The sequence below is a fragment of the Biomphalaria glabrata genome, chromosome 12 (genome assembly GCF_947242115.1).
Source record: "Biomphalaria glabrata chromosome 12, xgBioGlab47.1, whole genome shotgun sequence".
Classification (NCBI taxonomy): Eukaryota; Metazoa; Mollusca; class Gastropoda; family Planorbidae; genus Biomphalaria; species Biomphalaria glabrata.
The window spans coordinates 22,984,823-23,011,752 of NC_074722.1; the positions used below are offsets into that span (position 1 = coordinate 22,984,823).

The 26,930-nt window shown below is 35.7% G+C and overlaps 3 protein-coding genes across 5 annotated transcripts; 1 reads left to right on the forward strand and 2 right to left on the reverse strand.

Moving 5' to 3' along the window:
- Window positions 1-241: 241 nt before the first annotated feature.
- Window positions 242-9,897, reverse strand: LOC106053557 (uncharacterized). The gene is made up of 7 exons (XM_056007228.1): window positions 9,722-9,897; window positions 8,305-8,404; window positions 7,133-7,271; window positions 6,379-6,530; window positions 2,253-2,406; window positions 1,719-1,817; window positions 242-590 (listed from the first exon to the last, which is right to left on the reverse strand). The coding sequence occupies exons 2-7, from the start codon at window positions 8,330-8,332 to the stop codon at window positions 410-412; spliced, it is 753 nt and encodes a 250-aa protein (XP_055863203.1). The 5' UTR covers window positions 8,333-8,404; window positions 9,722-9,897; the 3' UTR covers window positions 242-409.
- Window positions 9,898-10,997: 1,100 nt separating this feature from the next.
- On the forward strand, window positions 10,998-19,020 carry LOC106053553 (uncharacterized). 3 transcript variants are annotated; one of them, XM_056006609.1, is made up of 6 exons: window positions 10,998-11,136; window positions 11,642-11,756; window positions 13,280-13,440; window positions 15,011-15,164; window positions 16,554-16,652; window positions 18,700-19,020. In XM_056006609.1, the coding sequence occupies exons 2-6, from the start codon at window positions 11,659-11,661 to the stop codon at window positions 18,881-18,883; spliced, it is 696 nt and encodes a 231-aa protein (XP_055862584.1). In that variant the 5' UTR covers window positions 10,998-11,136; window positions 11,642-11,658; the 3' UTR covers window positions 18,884-19,020. The 3 variants fall into 3 exon arrangements, with proteins under 3 accessions (XP_055862584.1, XP_013064582.2, XP_055862585.1); XM_013209128.2 differs by having other exon boundaries at window positions 11,005-11,205; XM_056006610.1 differs by having other exon boundaries at window positions 11,005-11,205; window positions 18,778-19,020.
- Window positions 19,021-19,303: 283 nt separating this feature from the next.
- On the reverse strand, window positions 19,304-26,688 carry LOC129922065 (uncharacterized). The gene is made up of 6 exons (XM_056006371.1): window positions 26,573-26,688; window positions 25,577-25,709; window positions 24,412-24,560; window positions 21,895-22,048; window positions 21,659-21,757; window positions 19,304-20,164 (listed from the first exon to the last, which is right to left on the reverse strand). The coding sequence occupies exons 1-6, from the start codon at window positions 26,592-26,594 to the stop codon at window positions 19,993-19,995; spliced, it is 729 nt and encodes a 242-aa protein (XP_055862346.1). The 5' UTR covers window positions 26,595-26,688; the 3' UTR covers window positions 19,304-19,992.
- Between the last annotated feature and the right edge of the window lie 242 nt (window positions 26,689-26,930).

Here is a 26,930-nt window from a genome sequence, read left to right on the forward strand (position 1 = left end):
AAAAAATCTGGCTAAGCCTGTGGTGGGGAATGCGAATATAATATACATATATGGTAAAAGCTTTTTTCTAATAATTACTTTTTTTTTAAATAGCCTATTTCGTCGTCGATATGGTTTAGCAGTCCCTATGCTTTGCTATGGACTATTTTGACAAAATTGCAAAACACACAAAAAAGAAAAATCTGACTTCAACTTAAGCAATTGAATTGTGTACAAACAAATAGAGACAAGAGAAACAAGATGAGATTATACAATATTATTTATAGTCACTGTAAGACCATCATGAATCTGTTTTACTATTTTAACATTTAATATACATATATATATAAATCTAAATAGCTTTATGAGCATTTTGTTTAAATTTAAGTTCTCAAGATTTCTTCAACTCTCATGTTTGAGTTCACTGCTCTCATTGAATATTAACTAGAATCAAAATCTGCATCAGAAAAGTGACCAGAGCTGCGCAGGGAAATAAAGTCTGGCTCCCATCTGTCACGAAACCCCTGCCTGAATCCGGCGGCGAATATCTTGGGTCACACTGGCTCATTGCAACCAACGGAGCAGTCAGGTTCATGAGTGACAGACATTTGCTGAAAGAACATTTTTTAGAAAAAGTGTTGCATGTTAGAACATTGAGTCAAAAGTTTTGTATGTCAACTTGTTAGAACATTGAGTCAAAAGTTTTGTATGTCAACATGTTAGAACATTGAGTCAAAAGTTTTGTATGTCAACATGTTAGAACATTGAGTCAAAAGTTTTGTATGTCAACATGTTAGAACATTGAGTCAAAAGTTTTGTATGTCAACATGTTAGAACATTGAGTCAAAAGTGTTGAATGTCAACATGTTAGAACATTGAGTCAAAAGTTTTGTATGTCAACATGTTAGAACATTGAGTCAAAAGTTTTGTATGTCAACATGTTAGAACGTTGAGTCAAAAGTGTTGAATGTCAACATGTTAGAACATTGAGTCAAAAGTGTTGTATGTCAACTTGTTAGACTGTATCTAAATACACACATCAAATGGATTTCGTTTTTCCCCATAAGAAATATATTTCCAATAATTTTAAGCTTAATGTATTTAAACTTTATTCTGTTACTAAGACATGACCTATACATGCGTCAACACACACTGAAACTCTTGGAATCAAATGTAAAGGAAAACGTCTATGAGGATTTCTTCTTTATTAGCTTCTCATAAAAGCAATAAACAATGTCAAAATAAAATAATAATAATGATAATAATACACAGTATCAAGGAAACAGAACAGCTCCTTTCTTTTAAACGCATCTAAAATTCTTGCTTTAAATATGAGAATGTGAATCTTCTTTCTTTGTATATTTCATTAAACTAAATCATTTTGAAGGGTTATACTGTGTACATTGAACTCAACTAAGATGATGTAGGAACTGCTTGGAGTTCAAGAACACAAGAACACAATTAACCAATTAACCAAATGGTGCAAAAAGTTGTTTTTCCCCCTGGGATTTCCCCACTTCATTGCCATTGTCTCCAACCAAGAACCATCTTCATAGAAGGCCTGAACACTGCAACGTCTCAGCCTGTGGGCAGTGGAGACCAATAGCTCGTTGCTACGTCACAGGTTAGTGTTGAGGCCATGTATAACGAAAGTCACGTTTCAACGCATAGCAAAAATACACTCACACACACACACACACACTCAAAACATTCACATAGACAAACACAAGAATACTTACCCTCCCATCTTGGCCATTTCATAATCAAAAATGAGTCTATAGTTGGCACTACACTTGAGATAACCTTCTCGGATACAATTTGTGAAGGGCGCCATAATCCTTGGAATATACAAAGAAACAATAAATTAAAATACTATAAATAGAACAGCACTAACAGTAACCCTAACTTCTGATGTATGACCAATCAAACATTCATGAATTCAAACACAAACATCGAGGGGACAGGACAAAAAGAACACACTCTAGCAAGAACCCCCTCCACTTACCCTTGCGAAGTGTGTGGCCGATTTGACTTTATAGCCATTTTCGATTTCATAGGAAATGAGACATATGCTCATCTCGACCAAAATGGCGAAGCTAGATATATTAGCTTACATACTAAAATACAATATACATTACACGCGAGTACAATTTAAAGATATACTGGTTGAAGTATCTTTTAATTTCTTAACTTGTGATATTATGGCTCAACATATCCTAACAAAACAAAATACAACATCAAGAACCTCCTATACATTTTTGTTTCTTATTTACCTGCAGGACAAAAATTGAGCTTTCTCGACATTTCGGTTGTTCACTGCCTCCCTGAGGCTCTTGACATCTTCATCTTTCACGAACTCCCTCCTGCACTGATCAAGAGGAACAGAGCAGGAGGACATGTCAACCGAGGGAGGAAACAACTGAAACACTGGACAGACACAAAATGTCATTTAATATGTCATTCAATAAGTCATATGTCCGCAGAGATAGACCACAATTAAACAAGGATTAGTATACTTAAAACACAGATAAAAGTAAGAGTTAGTATGACACACAATATAAAGACCCCTTAAACGCTTCATACAAATTCATACACACAGGACTACGTAAGACAATAGTGGAGATTTTCACCATGTCATGGACGCGAAATTGAGTTCAATATCTCTAAACGGGAACTTCCTCTTCGTGTCGAATCTATTCTATCGCAGCTATTCATTTCTCTTTAGATTGATTGAAAGTTTAATGATTTTTCCAAATTGAAATTTATTTGTGGTAGATCTATAAACATTTAGAAAATTTGAATCTGCAAAGCTAAAAAGTGCGCAAAAAATTACATTTTTTAAACCATTTGATCAAAATACTTCCTCTAGTTAGTACACCGGAGACACCAACTTATTGATTGATTTGTCGTCATATACCATAATGTTCAATCTAGATACAGACACACGATGTCTACGTCATGCAAGCTTATTTTTAAAAATCACTTTCTCCAAATATTGTTATTGTTAGCATTTTTGGGGAAATGGTTGCTATAGACATTTCATTATCTTGTTTGATTACACCTCTCGCCCAAAATGACTTCAGTTTAGATGATAAATTATTATGAATAATTGACACCAGATGTTGGCGAACAGCTCGATCCAAACTTGTTTAGAGGTTCAAAACATTTCGGATTTCGTAAAGTCTATCAACTCTATCAACAGGTCCAAGATGGGTGTCATAAAGTTTACAAAGTCTATCAACAGGCCCAAGACACCCGGATGTCATAAAGTCTACAAAGTCTATCAACAGGTCCAAAACATTTCGGATGTCATAAAGTCTACAAAGTCTATCAACAGGTCCAAAACATTTCGGATGTCATAAAGTCTACCGACTCTATCAACAGGTCCAAGACGGGTGTCATAAATTCTACAAAGTCTATCAACAGGTCCAAAACATTTCGGATGTCATAAAGTCTACAAACTCTATCAACAGGTCCAAGACGGGTGTCATAAAGTCTACAAAGTCTATCAACAGGTCCAAAACATTTCGGATGTCATAAAGTCTACCAACTCTATCAACAGGTCCAAGACGGGTGTCATAAAGTCTGCAAAGTCTATCAACAGGCCCAAGACACCCGGATGTCATAAAGTCTACAAAGTCTATCAACAGGTCCAAAACATTTCGGATGTCATAAAGTCTACCAACTCTATCAACAGGTCCAAGACGGGTGTCATAAAGTCTACAAAGTCTATCAACAGGCCCAAGACACCCGGATGTCATAAAGTCTACAAAGTCTATCAACAGTTCCAAAACATTTCGGATGTCATAAAGTCTACCGACTCTATCAACAGGTCCAAGACGGGTGTCATAAAGTCCACAAAGTCTATCAACAGGTCCAAGACGGGTGTCATAAAGTCTACAAACTCTATTAATAGGTCCAAGACGGATGTCAGAAAGTCTACAAAGTCTACCAACAGGACCAAGACGGATGTCATAAAGTCTACAAACTCTATTAATAGGTCCAAGACGGGTGTCATAAAGTCTACACTCTCTACCAACAGGTCCAAGACGGGTGTCATAAAGTCTACAAACTCTACCAACAGATCCAATACACCCGGATGTCATAAAGTCTACAAAGTCTATCAACTGGTCCAAGACGGGTGTCATAAAGTCTACAAACTCTACCAACAGGTCCAAGACACCCGGATGTCATAAAGTCTACAAAGTCTACCAACAGGTCCAAGACGGGTGTCATAAAGTCTACAAAGTCTATCAACTGGTCCAAGACGGGTGTCATAAAGTCTACAAAGTCTATCAACTGGTCCAAAACATTTCGGATGTCATAAAGTCTACAAAGTCTATCAACTGGTCCAAGACACACGGATGTCATAAAGTCTACAAAGTCTATCAACTGGTCCAAAACATTTCGGATGTCATAAAGTCTACAAAGTCTATCAACTGGTCCAAGACACACGGATGTCATAAAGTCTACCAACTCTATAAACAGGCCCAAGACATTTCGGATGTCATAAAGTCTACAAAGTCTATCAACTGGTCCAAGACACACGGATGTCATAAAGTCTACCAACTCTATAAACAGGCCCAAGACATTTCGGATGTCATAAAGTCTACAAAGTCTATCAACTGGTCCAAGACACACGGATGTCATAAAGTCTACCAACTCTATAAACAGGCCCAAGACATTTCGGATGTCGTAAAGTCTATCCAGCAACTCCAAGACTTTTCAATAGTCGTAAAGGCTACTCAAGAGGCTGAGTAGAAAAGCGCTGGCTTTCAAACCTAGAGGTCCCGGGTTCGAATCTTGGTGATTGTGTTTTTTGTTGTGCTGGTCAAATTACACCCTGCTCGTTAACCGTTGACCAAGAAATAGATGACATTTACATCATCGGCCCCATAGATATCAAAGCGTAAAAGGGGTTGACCCGACAAAATAGCGCGGACAAAATATTGCCGACAAAATAGCACGAAATCTCCCGACCAAATAGTGCAAGACAAAATAGCGCATACTTATATATGATGTGTATAAAAGTACCGGATCTTAGTAAGAGAATGTCCTGGGCAGTATTTGTGTTGATGTCTCTATCTTTTTCAATATTAATAGATCTAAAAGTATGCCATATTTGAGGAGAAAGAGAGTATTTTAAAATTTTATCTCATTCTCCTTTTTCAACAATGTTTAAAATGCGTAACTTGCTAAAAAAATATATGATTTTGAAATGTGGTGACTTCTTTCAAGTGCTTGTATATGATGATGTGTGTTACACATGTGTGTTATAGTATAATCAGAAATCTTGTTTATCTGCGGCATCTCTCAATGATCAAACAATGGCATCTCATGCTGCAACATTGGCAAACGTAGGTGTTTCAGGATTAGTGACGATGGCGATCACATTTCTCATACCGCCAAATGTGTGTTGCATCTCGGGCAGTGACTGACCAATTCAATCATTAATTTTGCTATTTCCTGTTTGTCTCTGTCTAACACCATCACTAAGAAATCAAAGTTCAGGAGTGTCAATTTGGATTGCAGGCCTAAAACAACTTCCCTGCATGTCCAAGCACACCCTTCATGAGACAAGAATAGAAACTTCCTCTTGTTAAGGTACATTCTTTTCCATGGCCAAAATCAGCAGTTGTTTTTTCGTAAACGGTGTGTAAATCTGACAAGTATAGAAGTATCTTTGCGTGCTTTTGAAGTGCACTTTTGGAATTTAAATAAATGCTATTTTTTGAAATTATTCATTTTAGCTTATTATAATTCTTCTATAATGTTTACATATTTATATTTTAAGTATTTTCTGCAAAATGACTGACAAATAAATAATGACATTATAAAAATTAAAATAGAAAATTACTTTCTCTATTTATATTTTACAAAATTTAAAGTATTTCTTGCAAAATGTTTTTCCGCGATCTTTTGTAAAAAAAACCTCAAAACATAATGATTATTTTCGCTCAGGTAGCCAGGTAGGTGTTTAAATTGATCACGTGGACTGGATACTACGGGTCGGCTCGGGTTCACTTTTCGTGAGGGAAGGCGTACAGCCAAGACAGTTTGATAAACAGCTACACTGGAGTCATTTGATAAATTACCCATAAAGTCAGTGTTCAAATCTTTCGAAGTATTATCCGCAGTGGAAGGTTTTTTATCTTCTTAAAGGGAACTAAAATGATGGCAGTGACTTCTATTAAACTTGTTATTTTTGCAATTTTTTGAGTTTGAGTTGAGTTTTTGGCCCATCGGCACAATTTAGTATGTGTGTGTGTGTTTGTGTGTGTGTCATTCTAATGTAAATTTAATATCATTCTAATGTAAATCATCTGATATCATTCCTATGTAATCCTAATGTCAATCTAGGGTAACGATGAATGTTGCCATGAAAGAACAACAACTTACATATTGGTAAGTAGGCCTTGCAGAAGACGTAGCCGGCAAAGCGTAGGTCATCAATCTTGGGGAAGTATCTGTCGTAGATGGGGATGTTTATGTTGATGACGTCCCACATCTGACGCATTCTCCACACACAGCTCGTGTACTCCTCCATATTTCTGCAGGACACAAACACAAACACAAACAGTGCAATTTAAAACTCAGTCAAAATAATACAAACAGTTCAAATTAAAACTCAGTCAAAATAAGACAAACAGTGCAATTTAATGCTCAGTCAAAATAAGAGAAACAGTGCAATTTAAAACTCAGTCAAAATACGACAAACAGGCATGTATTCAATTTGAACGTTATCAGCTTAAACAAAATAAACAAAAACCTTTTCAATATTGAAAATCGTAAAAAAATAACAAAATCCAAAGCTCATTGACTTATTATTCTCTCTTGTTTAACGTTTAGAATTGACTGACATTATAAGCCAGGAATAAAAACAAAGAGGTTCCAGAAATATTAACAGAGTAGGAATATGTTCGTATGTGCGCGAAAACCTTACGTAAAAATATTCGTTGAATTATTTGAAGTTCGTATTTATGTCATTGAAATCCTTCTTATAGACGTAGTAAGAACTAGACAGACAAATGATTCCTATATATTTCAGCATCTCAATTTCGTTACCAAAATGTGAATCATTTGTTCAACTAAATCCATGAAATAAACAACTAGTTCGACATTATAATATTGTTCAAACGGATCACCTACATACTTGCATTGTTGCTGGTAGCGAAGAAGACCCAAATTAATATTCTTATAGGCGTAGCCTTGAGTCATCTGCAAAGTGCAACTGTCTTCAATAGTTTGATAATTGAGATCAATTGCGGCACGAGTCTTCGTCAGACACACAACTGGAGAAAAAGGAGACAATCAATCAAGTTTCAATCATACAACAATAAAGTAAAAAAAAAAATCAATCATTTCATTTTTAGAGAGTCTTTTGTTCCCTGCTGTTTCATATTTTTATTATCTTTAAAAGTTTCAAATAAATTTTATTGTAGGGTTTATTTCGAAAGATTATATGTATATATATGTATAGCTTACTTTCTAAAAAATAAACGATAGAGTTATTAAAATTTTGTGTGTGATTTGGGAATGAAACATACCAAAATATAATTTAAAAGTACCGCATTACGGCTCATTATTTTATTATTTCTTCAGATTGTATGACAAACTTTAAACACACACAAAGTAATATACGTATAAAGTATCATATCTATAAAGTAACATATGTATAAAGTAACATATGTATAAAGTATTATATGTGCAATGTATTGTATGTATAAAGTATTATACGTACAAATTGTGTTTTTATGCATAAAGTATTTATTTGTATAAAGTATGCTAAACTATATGGAACTGATTACCAACGAAACTAAGCATTGAAAGAAAAATGATGATGAACTAGTGGAGAAACGTAATGCAAAAGGCAACGAGGCAGCAAATAATGGGAAGACATGACAGGAAACACAAGAACGCCTAGACCTAGATGTAACAGACTAACCAACAAGAGATAAGATCATGGGAAGACATGACAGGAAACACAAGAACACCTAGACCTAGATGTAACAGACTAACCAACAAGAGATAAGATCATGGGAAGACATGACAGGAAACACAAGAACACCTAGACCTAGATGTAACAGACTAATCAACAAGAGAATAAGATCATGGGAAGAGGCTTCAATGCACACTAAATAGACGAGGCCATAAGATGCTACAAAAAGACAAAGGAAACAATCGTCAGGTCAGGATATACTAACAACTTTAACAACCAAATGACTTTCTCTCTTCTGTTATGTGTGTCAAGTATTATTATACATTCTTATGATGAACAGATACTACACTCTAGAACCATAATGCTAAGCTAGATTTCTTTTCTACCTAATAGCAACAAGATGACGGGCTTCATTTCTTGGAAGAAACTTTGAAACTCTTGTCAAATATCCAATCAGATCCAACTTTACGAAGGTCCCGCTAAGATCTGTTGTATAAAAATATATAAACATAGGCTTGAATGTTACACACACACACACACACATATATATATATATATATATATATATATATATATATATATATATATATAATATAGCCTATATTTAGGAAATGTCAAGTGGAATGGATTACTCGCAAAATTTAATTAAATGTATATCAAAACCATAAATACATTTTCCCATTTACTTCAAAATAAAATTACAATAATAATAATTAAAAATGGTTTTGGTTGCGTACTGGCCGAGTGGTAAAGCGCTTGGCTTCCCAAAACTAGGGGTTCCGGGCTCGATTCTCGGTGAAGACTGTTTTTTAATTTTGGGATTTTAAGGGCAACCCTTGATCCACCCGACTCGACATACTGGATACCTGATATTAGTTGGGGAAAGTAAAGCGGGTTGGTCGTTATGCTTGCAACATGACACCCTCGTCAACCGTCCACCATAGCAACAGATTTGCCCTTTAGATCACAACCACTGTAAGGGTTACTTGAAAGAGTAAGAGGATGGTCAATGTCTACTTCCGGAACGATGTTTCCCACCCAGCATATTGATCTATTTCTTGAGATCTGAATCTATCTAAAACTCTTGATCTATTAGGTCTAAATATGATGATCTAGGACTATAAATCTAGATAATTAGTTCACTGCTCGACAATAGGTTAAAAAGATTCGAGAATATAACTGATCTAGAGTAACACCTTTAGTAAAATCACCAAATTTAGAAAGCCTTCAGGACAGAAGACTCAAAAGTAAAGTAGCAATTATACATATAACACTGAACCATAATCTTCAAATACAAAATTTAATAAAATACTCAGAAAGACACAAAGATAAATACACATTCCTTATTCCATATGCTAGGACTAATTTGTACAAATACTCCTTCCTCCCTAGTGCTATTAGAGCATGGAATGGGTTGCCTGAGCTAGCCAGGAAAACCAGTGACTTGGCAGAATTTAAGTCATTGGTTAATATGTATGACTGAATGCGTGACGCGTAGGATGTAATCATCTTCTTTTTGAAGTAACGTCTGTATTATATAAGATAAGATAATCTCAATATATAGATCTAGGTCTTAAAAGAACTAGATCTAGGATTTAGATCTAGAACTAGATCTAGAGTATATCTAGATGTATAGATCAATAATTTTTAACTAGATAATGAAATAAATATTATCATCCTTATAGTCTAGATCACTAGATCTAGTAGATTCAATATTTATCTAGATCTAAATAATAATAATCTAGATATATAGACTATATATAGATATTAACATAGAGTAAATAGATTAAATTTTAAACTTAACTTGACCGCTTTATGTTTAGTTAAGCCTAAAGGGTTTCACGCCTTTGTTTGGGGCTAGGAAAAAATCTGTTTTTTCTTTTCTTGCCATTTAAGGCAGTTTAAATCGAATGTTTACATATTGTACAGCGGTAAAATTGAAAAGAAGTCATGGACTCTACTTCCTGTCTAATGCGTAGCCTTACATTTCTTGTGTTTACGTCACTGAAGTTTGAGGAACAACCTAAAGTAATCGCGTCATTGCATTGGAAAGTGCAAGAGTTCTTTTCTGTCTAGTACGATTGCACAATCAAAGAGATTTGATGCCAAACTTTTGAATATTCCGAGACGGAGAGTCAAAACGAGAATCAGAACTACCCTAGTAAGAGATGTTCTATTTGGTGATGACGCAGCGGTAGTGACACACACACACATAGTGGAGGAGCTTCAGTTACTTATGAAACACACACACACACACACAGGGGGAGCTTCAGTTACTTTTGTTCAGCTTCTCTCATGCTTGCAAAGAGTTCACTGTTAGCAGGAAAAAAAACAACAAAAGCGATGAGGTCACCTGCTTTAACACCACACTCCATCATCATTGAAAAACACAAGCTGGAAACAGTAGGCTACATAAATTCTGAAATCTGGGATCCACAATTTAAGACGCCCTTTCCCTAAAAGAGGAGATTTTAAAAGAATCCATAGGGAAGGCTGTGCAGACCTTCGCTAGATTCAGAACAAGAGTTTTGGAAAACCGGAAGCTCAAAAGAATGACCAAAATGGAGGTTTTAACAACCTGCCTTAGCTGACAGAGGAGAGCACCTGGCTGCATGCGGCCTCAGAACGAGACAGCTGAAGGCCACTTAAAAAAGGCCGAAAGATGCACATTTGAGAACTAAAGCAAATCCGATGCCGAGGACAGACGTAGACGGCGAAAAGAAAATCTTAATCGACCAGCGGCGGACAATAGTTATGCTTGCCCTGGATGTGGTAGATGGGGCTACGTAGCCACGGAAATACTGCACTCCTCATTAATCTTCGGACTCGAACCCAAGCCTTATTATCGTTCATAAAAATCCCCCAAGGCAGTGATGTTTTTTTAGGCTACAAAAGAATTTCTTTTTAAAGTTTAATCAATTTCTAATGTTTAATTATCTCACATTAGTCATAATACAATCATTTTTGTTTTAATTTTTTTTTATTTGTGTCTTTGGAGCGTGGAAACTTAATTTTTATATTAACTTTCCATTCTTAGTTTTTTAAAGGAGCTTTATGATACTTATAGTTATATAGGTCAGACAGGAAGTCTTTTTGTTAGAATTAAACGTGACGTTTGGTTTCTTTTTTGTCTCATTATTTCTAAGAGACTTAAAATCTAGATCTATTTTCTTTCCTGTAAAATTTTTGGATAGTTTTAAGGATATTACATTTTAAAAGTAAATCTTGTTCGGTTGATGCTATGACTCTTATTTTATTTATCTTTGTTCTAGTGTGTGCTTATATACGTAAGTTTTATCTACAAAAAGAAATTTAGATGTAGTTCTAGATTAGATAAAGGAATGGATTGTGGATTATATAACGATAACTTGATATAGCATCGTCTCAATGTGAACGATTGTATCTGGATTTAAAACACTTTCTATCTATCTATCTATCTATCTATCTATCTATCTATCTATCTATCTATCTATCTATCTATCTATCCATTTATCTATCTTATCTTATATAATACAGACGTTACTTCAAAAAGAAGATGATTACGTCCTACGCGTCATGCATTTAGTCATGCATCTATCTATCCATTTATCTATCTGTCTGTCTGTCTGTCTTTCTGTCAGTCTATCTTTCTGAAAAGATTAAAATATTTTAAGAAACTGTTTTATTTCTAAATGTGTAAAACAATTAGTCGTACACTCTAAATATATGTAAACTTTATTACAGCGGAGAGTAACTGTTTAATGCACAAGGATTCTCGAGATCTCAATGACTATTGTCTACAAAGGATCTTACCTTACATTCCACTGTCCAGCACCGATAAAATCATTAAAAGATGTTTGTAAGTAATTAGCTCAATCCGTCAAACTCGATAGAATACTAAAGAAGTAACACTGACAGCTTTGTACAGGTCACTCTATTTTATCAGCGTGTTGGTATGGAACTCATTCAACACAAGTAGATCATCATCTCAAATGATTAAATCAGATGCTTTTTGAAGTACCTCCGTTAATTTAAACATTTGCATCATGAAGTAATTCAGTTATCCATTTAGTCGCTTCATGTATTAGCTCCAGGTATTCAGTTAACTCATTATAATAGCTCAACGCATTTAATCAGTCACCTATCTAAACAATGTTATCGTCATCATCATCGTCCTAAAGATTCTTATTTACATATTCAGCTTATTCACGTTCTGACCTTCTGAACTGCGACTTGGGCAACGAGCTATTGGTCTGCACTGATTACATGTTGCCACGTCACAGGACAGTGTTGAGGCCTACTCTACCGATAGGTCATATTGAGTTCGCAGGAACTGTGTTCACTATCAGGAGCAGGGGCGAAGGCGAATAACTGGCGCCTAAACCAGTACGATTTGGACATGGCTTCCATCTAGGTCATTCTAGAAGGAAAACTCTGAATTCAAACACCTCTGCTGCCTTGCAGCTATACCCATTCAGGGAAAGACCTCGGGAGTTATTCTTGAGGAAAAATCAGGAGCCGGCGACCCTTAGGCAGTTTACTGCACTCAGTGCTAGTCAGGAGCCGGCGACCCTTAGGCAGTTTACTGCACTCAGTGCTAGTCAGGAGCCGGCGACCCTTAGGCAGTTTACTGCACTCAGTGCTAGTCAGGAGCCGGCGACCCTTAGGCAGTTTACTGCACTCAGTGCTAGTCAGGAGCCGGCGACCCTTAGGCAGTTTACTGCACTCAGTGCTAGTCAGGAGCCGGCGACCCTTAGGCAGTTTACTGCACTCAGTGCTAGTCAGGAGCCGGCGACCCTTAGGCAGTTTACTGCACTCAGTGCTAGTCAGGAGCCGGCGACCCTTAGGCAGTTTACTGCACTCAGTGCTAGTCAGGAGCCGGCGACCCTTAGGCAGTTTACTGCACTCAGTGCTAGTCAGGAGCCGGCGACCCTTAGGCAGTTTACTGCACTCAGTGCTAGTCAGGAGCCGGTGACCCTTCGGCAGTTTACTGCACTCAGTGCTATACCCTGACAGAGCCTACGACGCCGCTGACCCCAAACTGATCGTCACTTGCCGTTCCTTTGGTTACATTAGATGCATGGAGTGGGGGGGGGGGTGGAACTGATGTGTGGGTGACATCGTTTCGACTAGTGCTATTGCCAAGGCATTCATCTCATTTCGCGACTGGAGGAGGTCATTATTAATAAAAACTCTTAGCACTTGTCCTATGAAATACTTTGATCAAGTGTTTTCTTGATTTTTTTTTTTTTTGCTTTGCAGTATATGACTGGGGGGGGGGGCTGCTATTGCATCTGTCAAAACAATTTATTATGTACCAGTATATTTTTTTCTCTTTTATTTAGTGATTTATAAAACTAAAATATTTGTTTACCATTGAAGGAAACTGACAGAGTTTTTCCAATGCCTTTTGGAGACCAAGACCAACCCTTCCAATAAAGTGTTTAGAGAATATACAATCTTCCGCTTTCAGAAGTATTACCCCAAGAGATACGACCTGGAACGTGGAGGTTACTTATTTTGTAAACATATCTTGCCGGAAAGTAAGTATCATACGTACCTAGATCTGTAGACGTCTACTCTTTAATAATTCATAACAGAGTTTACGTAATCTTTGCTAATTGTGAGATCCAAAAGTTTGTACTATCCGTTAGATTAATTCACATGTTATAGACCAGAATAATTCCAACAATCTACTTGATTTATTTCAACATAGGATTACTTTACAGACTAGAACAACACCGGTAAGTGCACCCAGCTCTACTGGGTACGTGACATTATTTTGGGAAAAGTATAGGCGGTTGGTCGTTGTGCTGGCCACATGATACCCTACTTTGATATCAACTCACTCTGTCTGGTTAAAAAGAGACTAGGGCAGCGGTTTCCTTCATAGCTTTTATGGGAGTTGTTTTTATTGCTTCAGTAATTATCCTTAGGCCACTATTTTGAACCTTGTTGATTTTCCTTAGGTTGGTTTGGGCTGCTGAGCTCCATCCTGTGGTATCATATTCTAGAATGGATGTTAAATAACTAGTATAGGTCTTTTTCGAAATATTGTGATTAGCTCCCAAGTCTATGCCAGCTAATTTTTTCCTAGGTGATAGTCTCTGGATGTCTTTACTGTGTGTTTATTTGGTTTTTACTTTATTTTATTTATTTTTGTATTTCTGAGTTGACATGATTATTTCATAGATTTGTATTTATCCTACACTTTGGAAATAATTTATGAATAAGTTTGCTGCTTCTTGATCTTTCTTTTTTCTATAACTATAACAGTTGGTTTGTTTTCTTCTTGATTAAGGCATTTAGCGATTCGCCAGTACTTTTTCTATACACATAATTACTCCTATTGAAAAAAAATTAAAATGGTCACATTGGGATATACACCTAATAACATGGACAAACCTTGTCGACTTTAAAAAGGCTTTTGATAGTATCGACAGAGAATCTTTCTGGACAGTAATAAGACATTATGGGATCCCAAATAAAATAATAACAATAATTAAAAACCTTTAAAATGGTTTTACCTGTCAAGTAGCCCACTGTGACAAGCTGTCAGAGGAATTTCCAGCCACAACAGGAGTCAAACAAGGATGTCTTCTTTCACCACTCCTGTTCCTTCTAGTATTGGATTGGGTCACAAAAGAAGATAACTCTAATTCAGGGAAAGAAATTCATTGGACTCTCACACAAAGATCTGATGACATAGTCTTATTATCACACAGACTAAAAGATATACAAGAAAAGGTCACACCAAACGTATACATTAAAAGACAGTCTAAACCTTGATCAAAGGCGAGGATCTCTTCATTAGCTAGTAAACGAGCGATGGACCATTTATCATTTAATTTATCATTTAAAATCGTATACGAGGCTCACACTGAACCATATCTTCCTAATAATGATTTCACTGAACATTGTAATAATAATAATAATAATATAAGACGACTAAACAATCACGTTATCAAAACCTTCGCTCCGCGCATGTCTATTATGTTCAGAGGGTTATAATAAGTATTGTGTATAGTTTCTTCTTCAAAGTTTTCGATATTTGTACTGAAAGTATTATGTCTCAATTCTGACATAAATATTGTTCACTATTTTCCCCCTTAGTCATCAAAAACTTTGAAATCAATGACAATAAGATTGATACATGTGAAGATCAGCTCGAGTATAGCCAGTGCTACATTCCTGATGAATACAAATTATTGACTGGCAACGACAGTGCCAATGTCAAGTTGAAAAGAATTCAGAGTCTGTCTTGCGAGTAAGTCACCTTCTAAAATTAAACACATGATAGGCGTGAGTTGTAAACAAGTCATAAGAGCTGTGATGGCCCTCCCATGAAACGTGACGGTACTTCACAGGTATATGACCGACCTAGCATGAGAAATACATAGCGGTTGCTCAGGGAGACAAGTGTAAAAAGGATGTGATTTTATGATCATATAGTTGAGGGGCCTCCTGACAGAGGGGTTGGCGAAGAGCCAACGTCTCAACCTGGCCATCAGGGTAAAAGCCTTTCCCAGATGAATGGTTCATTAAAGAGAGTAATTTCGACCCTAGATGACATTTCCTAATCACTTACCTGTTTCCTCTGGTAGCTTATGCCCGCTTGATATATCTTCCTCAGTAAATGTTACTTCCTCAGTAAATGTTACTTCTTCACTAAATGTTACTTCCTCAGTAAATGTTACTTCCTCAGTAAATGTTACTTCCTTAGTAAATGTTACTTCCTTAGTAAATGTTACTTCCTAAGTAAATGTTACTTCCTCAGTAAATGTTACTTCCTTAGTAAATGTTACTTCCTCAGTAAATAATACTTCCTCAGTAAATGTTACTTCCTTAGTAAATGTTACTTCCTGAGTAAATGTTACTTCCTTAGTAAATGTTACTTCCTCAGTAAATGTTACTTCCTTAGTAAATGTTACTTCCTGAGTAAATGTTACTTCCTTAGTAAATGTTACTTCCTTAGTAAATGTTACTTCCTTGGTAAATGTTACTTCTTAAGTAAATGTTACTTCCTCAGTAAACGTTCCTCAGTAAATGTTCCTTAGTAAATGTTACTTCCTCAGTAAATGTTACTTCCTCAGTAAATGTTCCTCAGTAAATGTTACTTCCTCAGTAAATGTTCCTCAGTAAATGTTACTTCCTCAGTAAATGTTCCTCAGTAAATGTTACTTCCTGAGTAAATGTTACTTCCTGAGTAAATGTTACTTCCTGAGTAAATGTTACTTCCTCAGTAAATGTTACTTCCTCAGTAAATGTTACTTCCTCAGTAAATGTTACTTCCTCAGTAAATGTTACTTCCTCAGTAAATGTTACTTCCTCAGTAAATGTTACTTCCTCAGTAAATGTTCCTCAGTAAATGTTACTTCCTCAGTAAATGTTTCTCAGTAAATGTTACCGGCAAAGTGAGAAATACTATAGAATTCGATGCTTTTTAAGGCAAAGTAAGAGATATTTTCATCTTTTCTTACTTTGCCTGGGCATTGAAAGTATAGAATGCTCTAATTAATTACCAAAAAATATATATTGTAACAACAGTAAAATAAAAAAAAATGTCAAAAAAAAAAATGTGACACGATTTTCATCTTATATTCTTCTTCAACAGTGTTTACGTTTTGTAAACTATCATATTGTACTCTGTTTTCAGTTATAGTGTGCAGTACTATACGTGTCTTGCGAGACAGTTTGAGGACTGTAGCAGTACTGACTTCCCCATGTTTTACTTTGAGCTAGCCATACTTGGGCCGTAAGTTTTCATTCAATTCTTTGGAACTAATTTAAACTACTTTGGACCAATGATTTAAGTGTGTTACGTTCAAAGCTCACAATCGTCCAGATCAATTCATTTCGCGAAATGGCAAGTATTGATCTAGATTGATTGGCCCGTACAAAAAAGCCGTCTATTAGGCCACGGCAGTTCGCGACATATTTGTGAGAAAATGGTGATAAGCTGGTTTGGTTTTTTATGTTTGTATTTTTTTTATATAAAACTAAATTATAATTTGCCTGTATGATAAACTAAAATACTAAAAAGATGACCAAGACAGTTTGTGTCACAGACTCAGAGGCGGCACCCATCGAATTCGCTCATGGACCATGACTATTCAAGCCATGGTCTTGTTTTGATTGTTTAAATAATAAAATAAAATGAAAACATTTTGCTTTAGTTTCACTTGAAAGCAAACAGGACAACACGTCATCGCTAATAAGACTCTTCTAACTCTTCTGGAATTGGGATTTAAAATCGAGCATCTTGAAAGCAGAGCTGCGCTGACTGATCAGCTAAACACAGCACGGAAACCTTCCAGATACGTTTTCAATGAGAGTAGAGCACACACTGAGCATGCACGAGAATACAAAGTTAGGCAATACAAATAGATATGGCAACTAGGAGCTCCCCGGAAGCGCACTTTCCAATTCGATCACACAACTAACTTTAGAATTGGAGATTTCCATTCCGTTTTATCACGAATCCTAATGTTTTAATTCTCCACATTTTGTTCCACCGAAAGTTGACTGTGCCTTCAACGTAAAACACTGAATTTAACAATCATGTAATGAAAGATGATTGTTCCAAAATATCAAGCTGCTATTTATCATGGCTACAAACAAGGTTACACAGTTATGAACAGTTATAGACAAACGAATTTTATTTTCGGTCAAAGTTTTTCTGACATTTTCTATAGTCCGATTTCATACACATAAAAATGTCATCACTTCTCTTCTCACTTCTCTTCTATCTGGAAAGATGGCCTGGTGTCGTTGTAATCATTATTTCAAGCTCTTCAGAACTAGAGGATTTTGGTTGTATTATTTCAATGTATTAATTGTGTCAAAGTACCCAAGTCTAGACTAGATTCTAGATCTAAAAATCTTTGAACAAGAGTAGGTGGACAAAAATGATTTCAATAAAATTATTGGTATTTGCGATAAGCAATACCTTAGCAATGAATACAATATTTTGGGGAAAATGTCTTTTTGCTGTTAAATTTCTTTTTTTTTTTTTTTGGGGGGGGGGGTGAGGGCATCGAATACCATAGCTACGCCACAGTAGTAACGTCAGTAATTTATTAGACACGAGTTCAGTGTGGGCAACAAATAAAAAGATGAATCTATTATTTCAACAGATTTGTAGCAGTTGATCTCCATATCTCATAATCTTTGCTATCGCTGCTTTTCTTTTGAAATACGTTTTTAAATCGTATGGTGAAAGTAGGATACCGCTTTCATAGTGAAAAGTTTGTGTGCAAAAAACTTAGTAAGAAATTTGATTCTTCTGTGCTAATAAGTGTCAAATAGGTATGAAAATAGAAACACCTTTATTTTGTACGCCGTATATACCAAAAAGCTAGCTATTTATAGATTTTCTGCCATGTATGAAAATCTCCGATAGAGAGACATGTTTGTATAGATCTATATGAATACCCGTATGTGTATTAATGTATGTGTATATATCTAAAAAAAAAGTTAAAGTTTCTTCTTTCAGACCTTGCGATCTATGGGGCAGATGATGTTAAGGTCATCTGTTTCTTTGGCCAGCACAACGACCAACCGCCTTTACTTTCCCCAACTAAAGTGAGGTACCCATTAGAGTTGGGGTTGATTCAGCAGCGCCCTAAAAATCCAGAAATTCAAAATCCCAGTCTTCACCGGGATTCGAACCCAGGAGCTCAGGTTCGGAAGCCAAGCGCTTAACAAATTCGACCACCGCGCCCCTATGTGTGAATGTATGCATGTGTGTTTATGCGAACGTGTGTTTCTTTGTTGATCAGTTGCTTCCTTTCTTGTTTCAGCTCCTGCTTAATAAAGCACAGAACATTTATCCCAAAAGTAGTCCAAAAAATTTGTTTGTCTCTGTTGTCTACTCCCAGCCATTACAGCGTCTTACGTGCCTCGAAACTGCTCATCACTTTTGTAGCCACTTTCTCATTGGCTTTGACCAAAGTAGTGACTTCACTTCAGTCAAAGAAGGATTGAAACAGGGCAGTCTCAGTTTATTGAACGGTATTAAATGTTGTTCTTTCTTCTTGTCTTACTATGCACGGAACTATATTATATGATGGTGGAGATTATAAATAGTAAATTTGTAAATTAATAAATTGGTTTGTTAATTTTGCATTCGTTTCTTACATTTTTTTGACTAGTCAATGTTTGAATCTTCTTAGTGTGTTTGCCTGTCAGATGTCCAGCAAACGTTATATGTCCAGTAAACGTTAGGTTTTTTTTTTTTTTACTAATCTAACAAGAACATAAAACTTAAGAGATGAACTTTAGTCGTTTCGCGACCGAAGGATGCAGAGGAAAATAATAAAAATGCTAATAATAACGAAAAAAAAAAATATTTAAAAAATCAAAGCACTTAAGTCAATTTCTCTAATGAAAAAAATAAATTCGTCGTTTTAAAACAATGTTTATTTATCATTCTGGAATGAATTTCTATGAAGACATTAATCAGACAGACTTAGTCTGTATTACAACTCATTGACCGGAACTGTTGGACTTTTATTTTCATCAACAGACATTTTCAACAGAAAAATAATTTTTTTTAGTAAGCTACATTTGTAACAAGAAAAATTTAAACACATGCTTAAAAAAAGACAATTTCTTTTTTTCTATAACTTACACAATGATTATTTTTCTCCTAATTACTAATGAATGTTAAATTAAAAAAAAAGAATGATTTTGTCCCCGCCCCATCCCCCCACCCGAAAATCGCGCCCACCTACCTACCCACCTAGTACCAAGAATTTGCAATCCGAATTAAGCAATTGTAAATAAATAATTACAAAATGTTAATATTTTTAGTCGAGCTTTATATATTTGTCAGACTCGGCTTCAGCGATCTTTATATATATATATATTATTCATATAACTAAATTGCGGTCAACTGTCTTTATTGTCACATGTCACTGCAACAGCTCAACTAGCAGACTCCACTTTATTTCTCTCTATCACTACCAAAAGAAAAGGAAATATTCAAATATAAATATTATTTAGGAAACAAAATCTCCACAACATATGAAGTCACGTGACGTTTTGGTTCATCTCTTTACAGCCTAGACACAATACCACAACACTCTGTCCAGTCATCTCAACTTTTCTAAGAAGTAAACAGCGATTAACAAAAGTGTAGTAAACATGGCCCTGGAATTGGGCTGATGTGAGAACCCTTGGGCGAATCCTTGGCTTTTTGAGCTCCCTGTACACACTTCTTCCATCAGCACTGGGTTGAACTCGTTTTGTGGATAGATACATTCCCTGGGGGACACAATACATGGCTATCTATACATGTCTATCTATCTATCTATCTATCTATCTATCTATCTATCTATCTATCTATCTATCTATCTATCTATCTATCTATCTATCTATATATTTATCTATCTATCTATCTATCTATATATTTATCTATCTATCTATCTATCTATCTATCTATCTATCTATCTATCTATCTATCTAATCATATAGATCTAAACCTATTTATCTATCTATCTATTTATCTATCAGTCTGTCTCTCTGTCTATCAATCAATCCCTTCGTTTTCTATCTAGCTCTCCATCACTACCTTTCTCTAATGTTCTATATTAAAAGACAAAATAGTCTCAGTATCGTGCCCACTAACCCAAAGGCGCGGGGCTTGTGAGTTTGTCCCTCTCGCTATCCCTTAACTCTTTCTCTCCTAATTGACGATACCAACGTTGATTTGACTTATTACATTAATTCTTTGGTTTTATAAACTTTAATAAATACTAGTCGACCGGCGGCGTAGCATACGCCGCTATTTTGAGAAGGCGGCCTAAGGCCACTGCAACCTATGTGACCGTAGTGGGCCCCGCACTTTTATAGGACCCGCACTTTCATAGAACCCGCACTAATTCAAGGTGTATAAATTATTAGGTCATTGTTTCTATTGAGCGTGATCTATGTAGGAAACAGAATTATTATGATGTACGCAAGGCTCGTAAAGTAATTCTGTACGTAGAAAGAATGAATAAAATGCATAGACGAATTTATTTTCTTATACAAACTCTTAAATTTCACTTATTATCCGCTTCTCTACCCAAACTTGACCCCGCAAAATCCGTTTCGCATAGGGCCCCACAATGGTTAAGTCCGGCCCTGCTATTTACACACATATATATATATATATATATATATATATATATATATATATATACAGAGTAGATTTCTTAGATTAGTTCCTAGTCCAAACCTCCCGCAGGACAAAGGGGAATGGGAGCGGGCAGGGTTTGATTTAAACGACAGTCAAACGCGCAGCCAGTCATCCGTAGTGTGAATACTACTCTTGTTTTCTCGTGGACTATCCGCAGAAATAAGAGAGTGATCTTTCCTTTACTTCTTCTTCTCGTGTAAACTGTTGAGGGAAGAAGAGAATTATATATATAGATAGATTATATAAAAAGATAATGCATTCTTCTTTAATTCTATACCTAATAAAACATTTTTTGATAACATAGAAAAAGTTATCGAAGTTTAACCCTAATAGGGTAGTGAAACACTAATAAGCAAAACAAATAATTTCATCGGAACGTGGAAAACAAGTACGGAGAGAAAGAGTTAATGCCGTCTCTGACATCGTGCTGGGATAACATGAAAACATTAGCAATGGTCGGAACTTTGTTTCTCACATAGCAATGCCCTCCACTCCACATAGTTGTTAGACCTAGTCGATCTAAATCTAGTAGTCGACATAGTCATGATACACATTGTGTGTTCGAATGAGACACTTACACACCAAGCCGTGCGAAATGGTAAATGAAAAAAAAGTCCATGTCAGCATTACATCTGGTATACTGCTCTCGTAGACATTTGTAGAACTTGTAGGAAGCTCTGAAACAAACATGTTGAGATCATGAATTAAATCTTGTTAAGTGTTTACTTCAAGGGTTGGGTTCAACTCCTTTCACAGTTTTGAAAGTGTGTGACAAAAATAAAAATAAAAGGATTGAAATTCATGAAGAACTTACATACAAGATAGCTCAAAGATCTCGAAAGGGACTTGTGTTCTCAGCAGTTCCTTCAAGGGTCCGGCGAGGCTCTCTGTGCGACATTTTTCAACATCAACATTTTGTTCACAATGTAAGGTATCTTCTTCTGTGATGGACTTAACTTTCCATGCATCTGATCAAATCAGAACAAGGACAGATATGTCTGATCAAATCAGAACAAGGACAGAAATGTCTGATCAAATCAGAACAAGGACAGAAATGTCTGATCAAATCAGAACAAGGACAGATATGTCTGATCAAATCAGAACAAGGACAGAAATGTCTGATCAAATCAGAACAAGGACAGATATGTCTGATCAAATCAGAACAAGGACAGAAATGTCTGATCATATCAGAACAAGGACAGATATGTCTGGTCAAATCAGAACAAGGACAGAAATGTCTGATCAAATCAGAACAAGGACAGATATGTCTGATCAAATCAGAACAAGGACAGATATGTCTGATCAAATCAGAACAAGGACAGATATGTCTGATCAAATCAGAACAAGGACAGAAATGTCTGATCAAATTAGAACAAGGACAGATATGTCTGATCAAATCAGAACAAGGACAGATATATCTGATCAAATCAAAACAAGGACAGAAATGCCTGATCAAATCAAAACAAGGACAGAAATGCCTGATCAAATCAAAACAAGGACAGATATGTCTGATCAAATCAGAACAAGGACAGAAATGCCTTATTTTCTTCACAATTTTATTGTAATAATGTGATGTGACAGTGTGGTTGACATTAATTTTAATATTTTACATTTCTGTTCTGATTAATTTTACTTTGGGGTTGTGCTGAAATATGAGAATGTTCCTGAAGTGGCTTTTTGAGCAATCGCAATACGGTCATGTCGTAATGACAGTAACAGTCAAGTAGTGTTTTAAACTAGTTCTCAGGGAGAAGATTTAAACTAGTTCTCAGGGAGACGATTTAAACTAGTTCTCAGGGAGAAGATTTAAACTAGTTCTCAGGGAGACGATTTAAACTAGTTCTCAGGGAGAAGATTTAAACTAGTTCTCAGGGAGAAGATTTAAACTAGTTCTCAGGGAGAAGATTTAAACTAGTTCTCAGGGAGAAGATTTAAACTAGTTCTCAGGGAGAAGATTTAAACTAGTTCTCAGGGAGAAGATTTAAACTAGTTCTCAGGGAGAAGATTTAAACTAGTTCTCAGGGAGAAGATTTAAACTAGTTCTCAGGGAGAAGATTTAAACTAGTTCTCAGGGAGACGATTTAAACTAGTTCTCAGGGAGAAGATTTAAACTAGTTCTCAGGGAGAAGATTTAAACTAGTTCTCAGGGAGAAGATTTAAACTAGTTCTCAGGGAGACGATTTAAACTAGTTCTCATGGAGACGATTTAAACTAGTTCTCAGGGAGAAGACTTAAACTAGTTCTCAGGGAGAAGATTTAAACTAGTTCTCAGGGAGACGATTTAAACTAGTTCTCATGGAGACGATTTAAACTAGTTCTCAGGGAGAAGACTTAAACTAGTTCTCAGGGAGAAGATTTAAACTAGTTCTCAGGGAGAAGATTTAAACTAGTTCTCAGGGAGAAGATTTAAACTAGTTCTCAGGGAGACGATTTAAACTAGTTCTCAGGGACTAGTTCTCAGGGAGAAGACTTAAACTAGTTCTCAGGGAGAAGATTTAAACTAGTTCTCAGGGAGAAGATTTAAACTAATTCTCAGGGAGAAGATTTAAACTAATTCTCAGGGAGAAGATTTAAACTAGTTCTCAGGGAGAAGATTTAAATTAATTCTCAGGGAGAAGATTTAAACTAGTTCTCAGGGAGAAGATTTAAATTAATTCTCAGGGAGAAGATCTCAACTAATTCTCAATGAAAAGATTTAAACCAATTCACATGGAGACGATTTAAAGTGATTATCTTCCATTAAGTGGTCTGGGATGGATGTAAAATAGTCGTATGAGGTATCTAGTGATATATAAACTCAGTGTCTACAATGAGATGTAATCTAGTTTGGTGAAGACTGGAATGCGAGTTTGGAGCGAGAGTGTGGGTCATGTTACTATGGGTAGCACCATCGAAACGCTAGCGATCAAAAAGATTATTTGTTACTTTGGATGTTCGAATGGCTTGTTTGTTAGCTAGGTACTTTGTTGATACTAGGGGGAGTTGTCAAATCAAATAGTTCGTGCCCTGATCAGGACTGTTCCTTGTTTCACTACATTTAATTTAATACTTTCTTGTAATCTATGTAATATATTTTCTCTAATCTATCTCTCCGTCTAATCTATTTAATCAAATATATATATAATCATATGTATTTATGTAATCATATCTATCTATCGATCTAATAATATCGATCTAATCTTATCTATCTATCTATCTATCTATCTATCTATCTATCTATCTATCTATCTATCTATCTATCTATCTATCTATCTATCTATCTATCTATCTATCTATCTATCTATCTATCTATCTATCTGTCTATCTATCTAGATCATAAAATTATACTAACTTTTCGGGAATGTTTCACTACAGAACATATATCCTGCTCTGAACAAGTCAAATGTACCAGGAAACTGCTTCTCAAACGGTTCTATTTGAACTCCCCAGAGTTTCTGGGTTCTGTTTTCCATTATACAGTTGGAGAACTTGTCAATGTTGCTGAAACACGAATAGTCAGTCAATTGGTATAGAGTAGAGACAAATTCATGGAGAGTCTTAATACAGATAAACCCTAATGTTGTTAGAGGTTCTCAAACTGTGGTTCGCGGACCCCAAGGGGTCCTCGAGACAACCGTAGAAGGTCCGCAGAAAGAAGAACATTTCATAAAATAACATCTTTGCTAAAAGTCAGTTTATCCGATTGAATAATCGGAATAATAATCAGCTCGCCGCGCACTAGTGTTTAATACATCAATTACGTACTATATGTTGGTGTCAATGTCGACCTAAACCAAAGCTGTAGAGACATTCTTCACTTGGATATTCTCGACTAGATATTAAACCATTTAACTCAGATCCCAATCACAGATGAATCCATACTTATACAGGCGCACTTTATTGAAATATTTATAAACAAGGACAATCTCTGAAATTGATACCAAAAATTCTAGTTTCAAAAAAGATTCCAATTTTATATCCAGCATTACGGGTACAGAAGTTGTTGACTGCTTTCGCGTCTTCTTATTTGGTCAAACGTGGATTTATTGCTGTCATGAACTTCATCCCGAAGAAAAGAACCGACTAGAAATTTATGCTAATTGCAAACATTGTGCCGGACATATATACACCCATTAAAATTTGTTTAACTTAAATTTTTGACAAACGTTATCATCCCAATAAACACTCTTTCAATAAAATGTTGTTGTTTTTGTTTTGTTTTTGTTTTGTTTTTGCGTTTATGTAGCACTTAGGGTCGGTGGACAAGTTTATAGTATATAAAGGGGCCCGCGAGTCAAAACAGTTTAAGAAGCTCTATCTAAGAAAATGTAAAGTCACAATGTCTTTTATAGTTCTTATATCTGAGTTAATTTAGAAGAATGATGTCATTTATAGCTGAGACAATATTGAATTATTGTAATATAGTACAGTCGAAACAATGTCTTGTTTTTGGTGTCTTGTTACGTAAGTGACAACTGAGAGATATCGCGAGCGTCTACATCATGAATTGTCCTTACCTGCAAATGACGATCAAAGGTTTGTATCCAATTCTCCCCAGAGTTTTGTCTTGAACGGCCGGCATCTGCGCAATGCAATGTTCATCCAGGGATTTGTTGAAGCAAAGGATCAGTGGGACGATACAACTGATGACTAAAGCAAACATAATGTCCATGAAATAGAGTCCTACTTACACATTGAAATACGCACACAAAACAAGAATTTAAATATAAACAAAGAAACGAATTTATCCCTGAGAAGTTAGCGCATGTTTCTGTACATCTAGGAGACAAACAGAAAACAATCAAATTCGCGAGACAAATCCTCAGACAAGAGGAAACAGGTTATGGCCCTTCAACCATGTACGCTTGCGAGACTTGGAAGTCGTCCACAAAGGTCAAAAAGAGAGCTAAATATGGGCTAAACATGTGCTCGGCAGTGGAGAAAGACTCTAGGAAGAGATCTTTATCCTCAAGGCCTCGCTCCCTAAGCGAGACAAATCTTCAGACAAGACAAAAGACGTTATCAAAGACATTTATAAAAGGGTCGTCCTTGTCTAACACGACGTTCAATCTACTTAATAAACCTAGGGCCCTGGGAGTCGCGACCGATGTATATCAAAAGAGTTTGCAGACTAATGCGCAGAATGGCGCGATAGGATCGAAGTCTCAGTCTAAGAACACCAAAGATAAACAAGACAAAACAGCAACATTGGAATAAATGTCTTATAATCTAGATTTTTTAAATTTCGGGATGCATAATAATAATAATACTAATAAGGCTTGTCTCGAATCCGACGATTAATGAGTAATACAGTATTTTCCGCGACATTCAAATATATATATATATATATACAAGTATTGAATTAAATCTAATCATTTAATTTTATGGATAATATCCTAAACAGATTAAGAAATCACAGTTTTTATAACTTTAAATCTTGATTGAAGTAGACTAGTCTATTTTACGTTACGTAAATACAATGAATTTTGTTAGAAACAATACATCTGATAGACCTGCTGTGTAAGTAGTCAACATCTTTGCATATTTATCAAAATCTAGATTTAATATAACTTTTGATAGCTGCTTGACTTATTGAAAACAAAACATTATTCATACATTTCCGGGTTCGACCAAAGTGCTTATTGGTTTTGACACACTTTTTCATTTTCTGGGAATACTAACGCAAGATTTTTCTCAAGATGTATTGTCATTTCACTACATTCAAACTGGATATTTCTTTTTTTACTAGAGAACAAAATACCAAAATAAATGTGGCAAGGGAAATGAGAATGTTAAAATCAATTGGGGACTTCGAGAAAAAGTCTTTTTTTTTCTCTAGGCCTGAAACTGATAGTATGAAGAAATGTATAC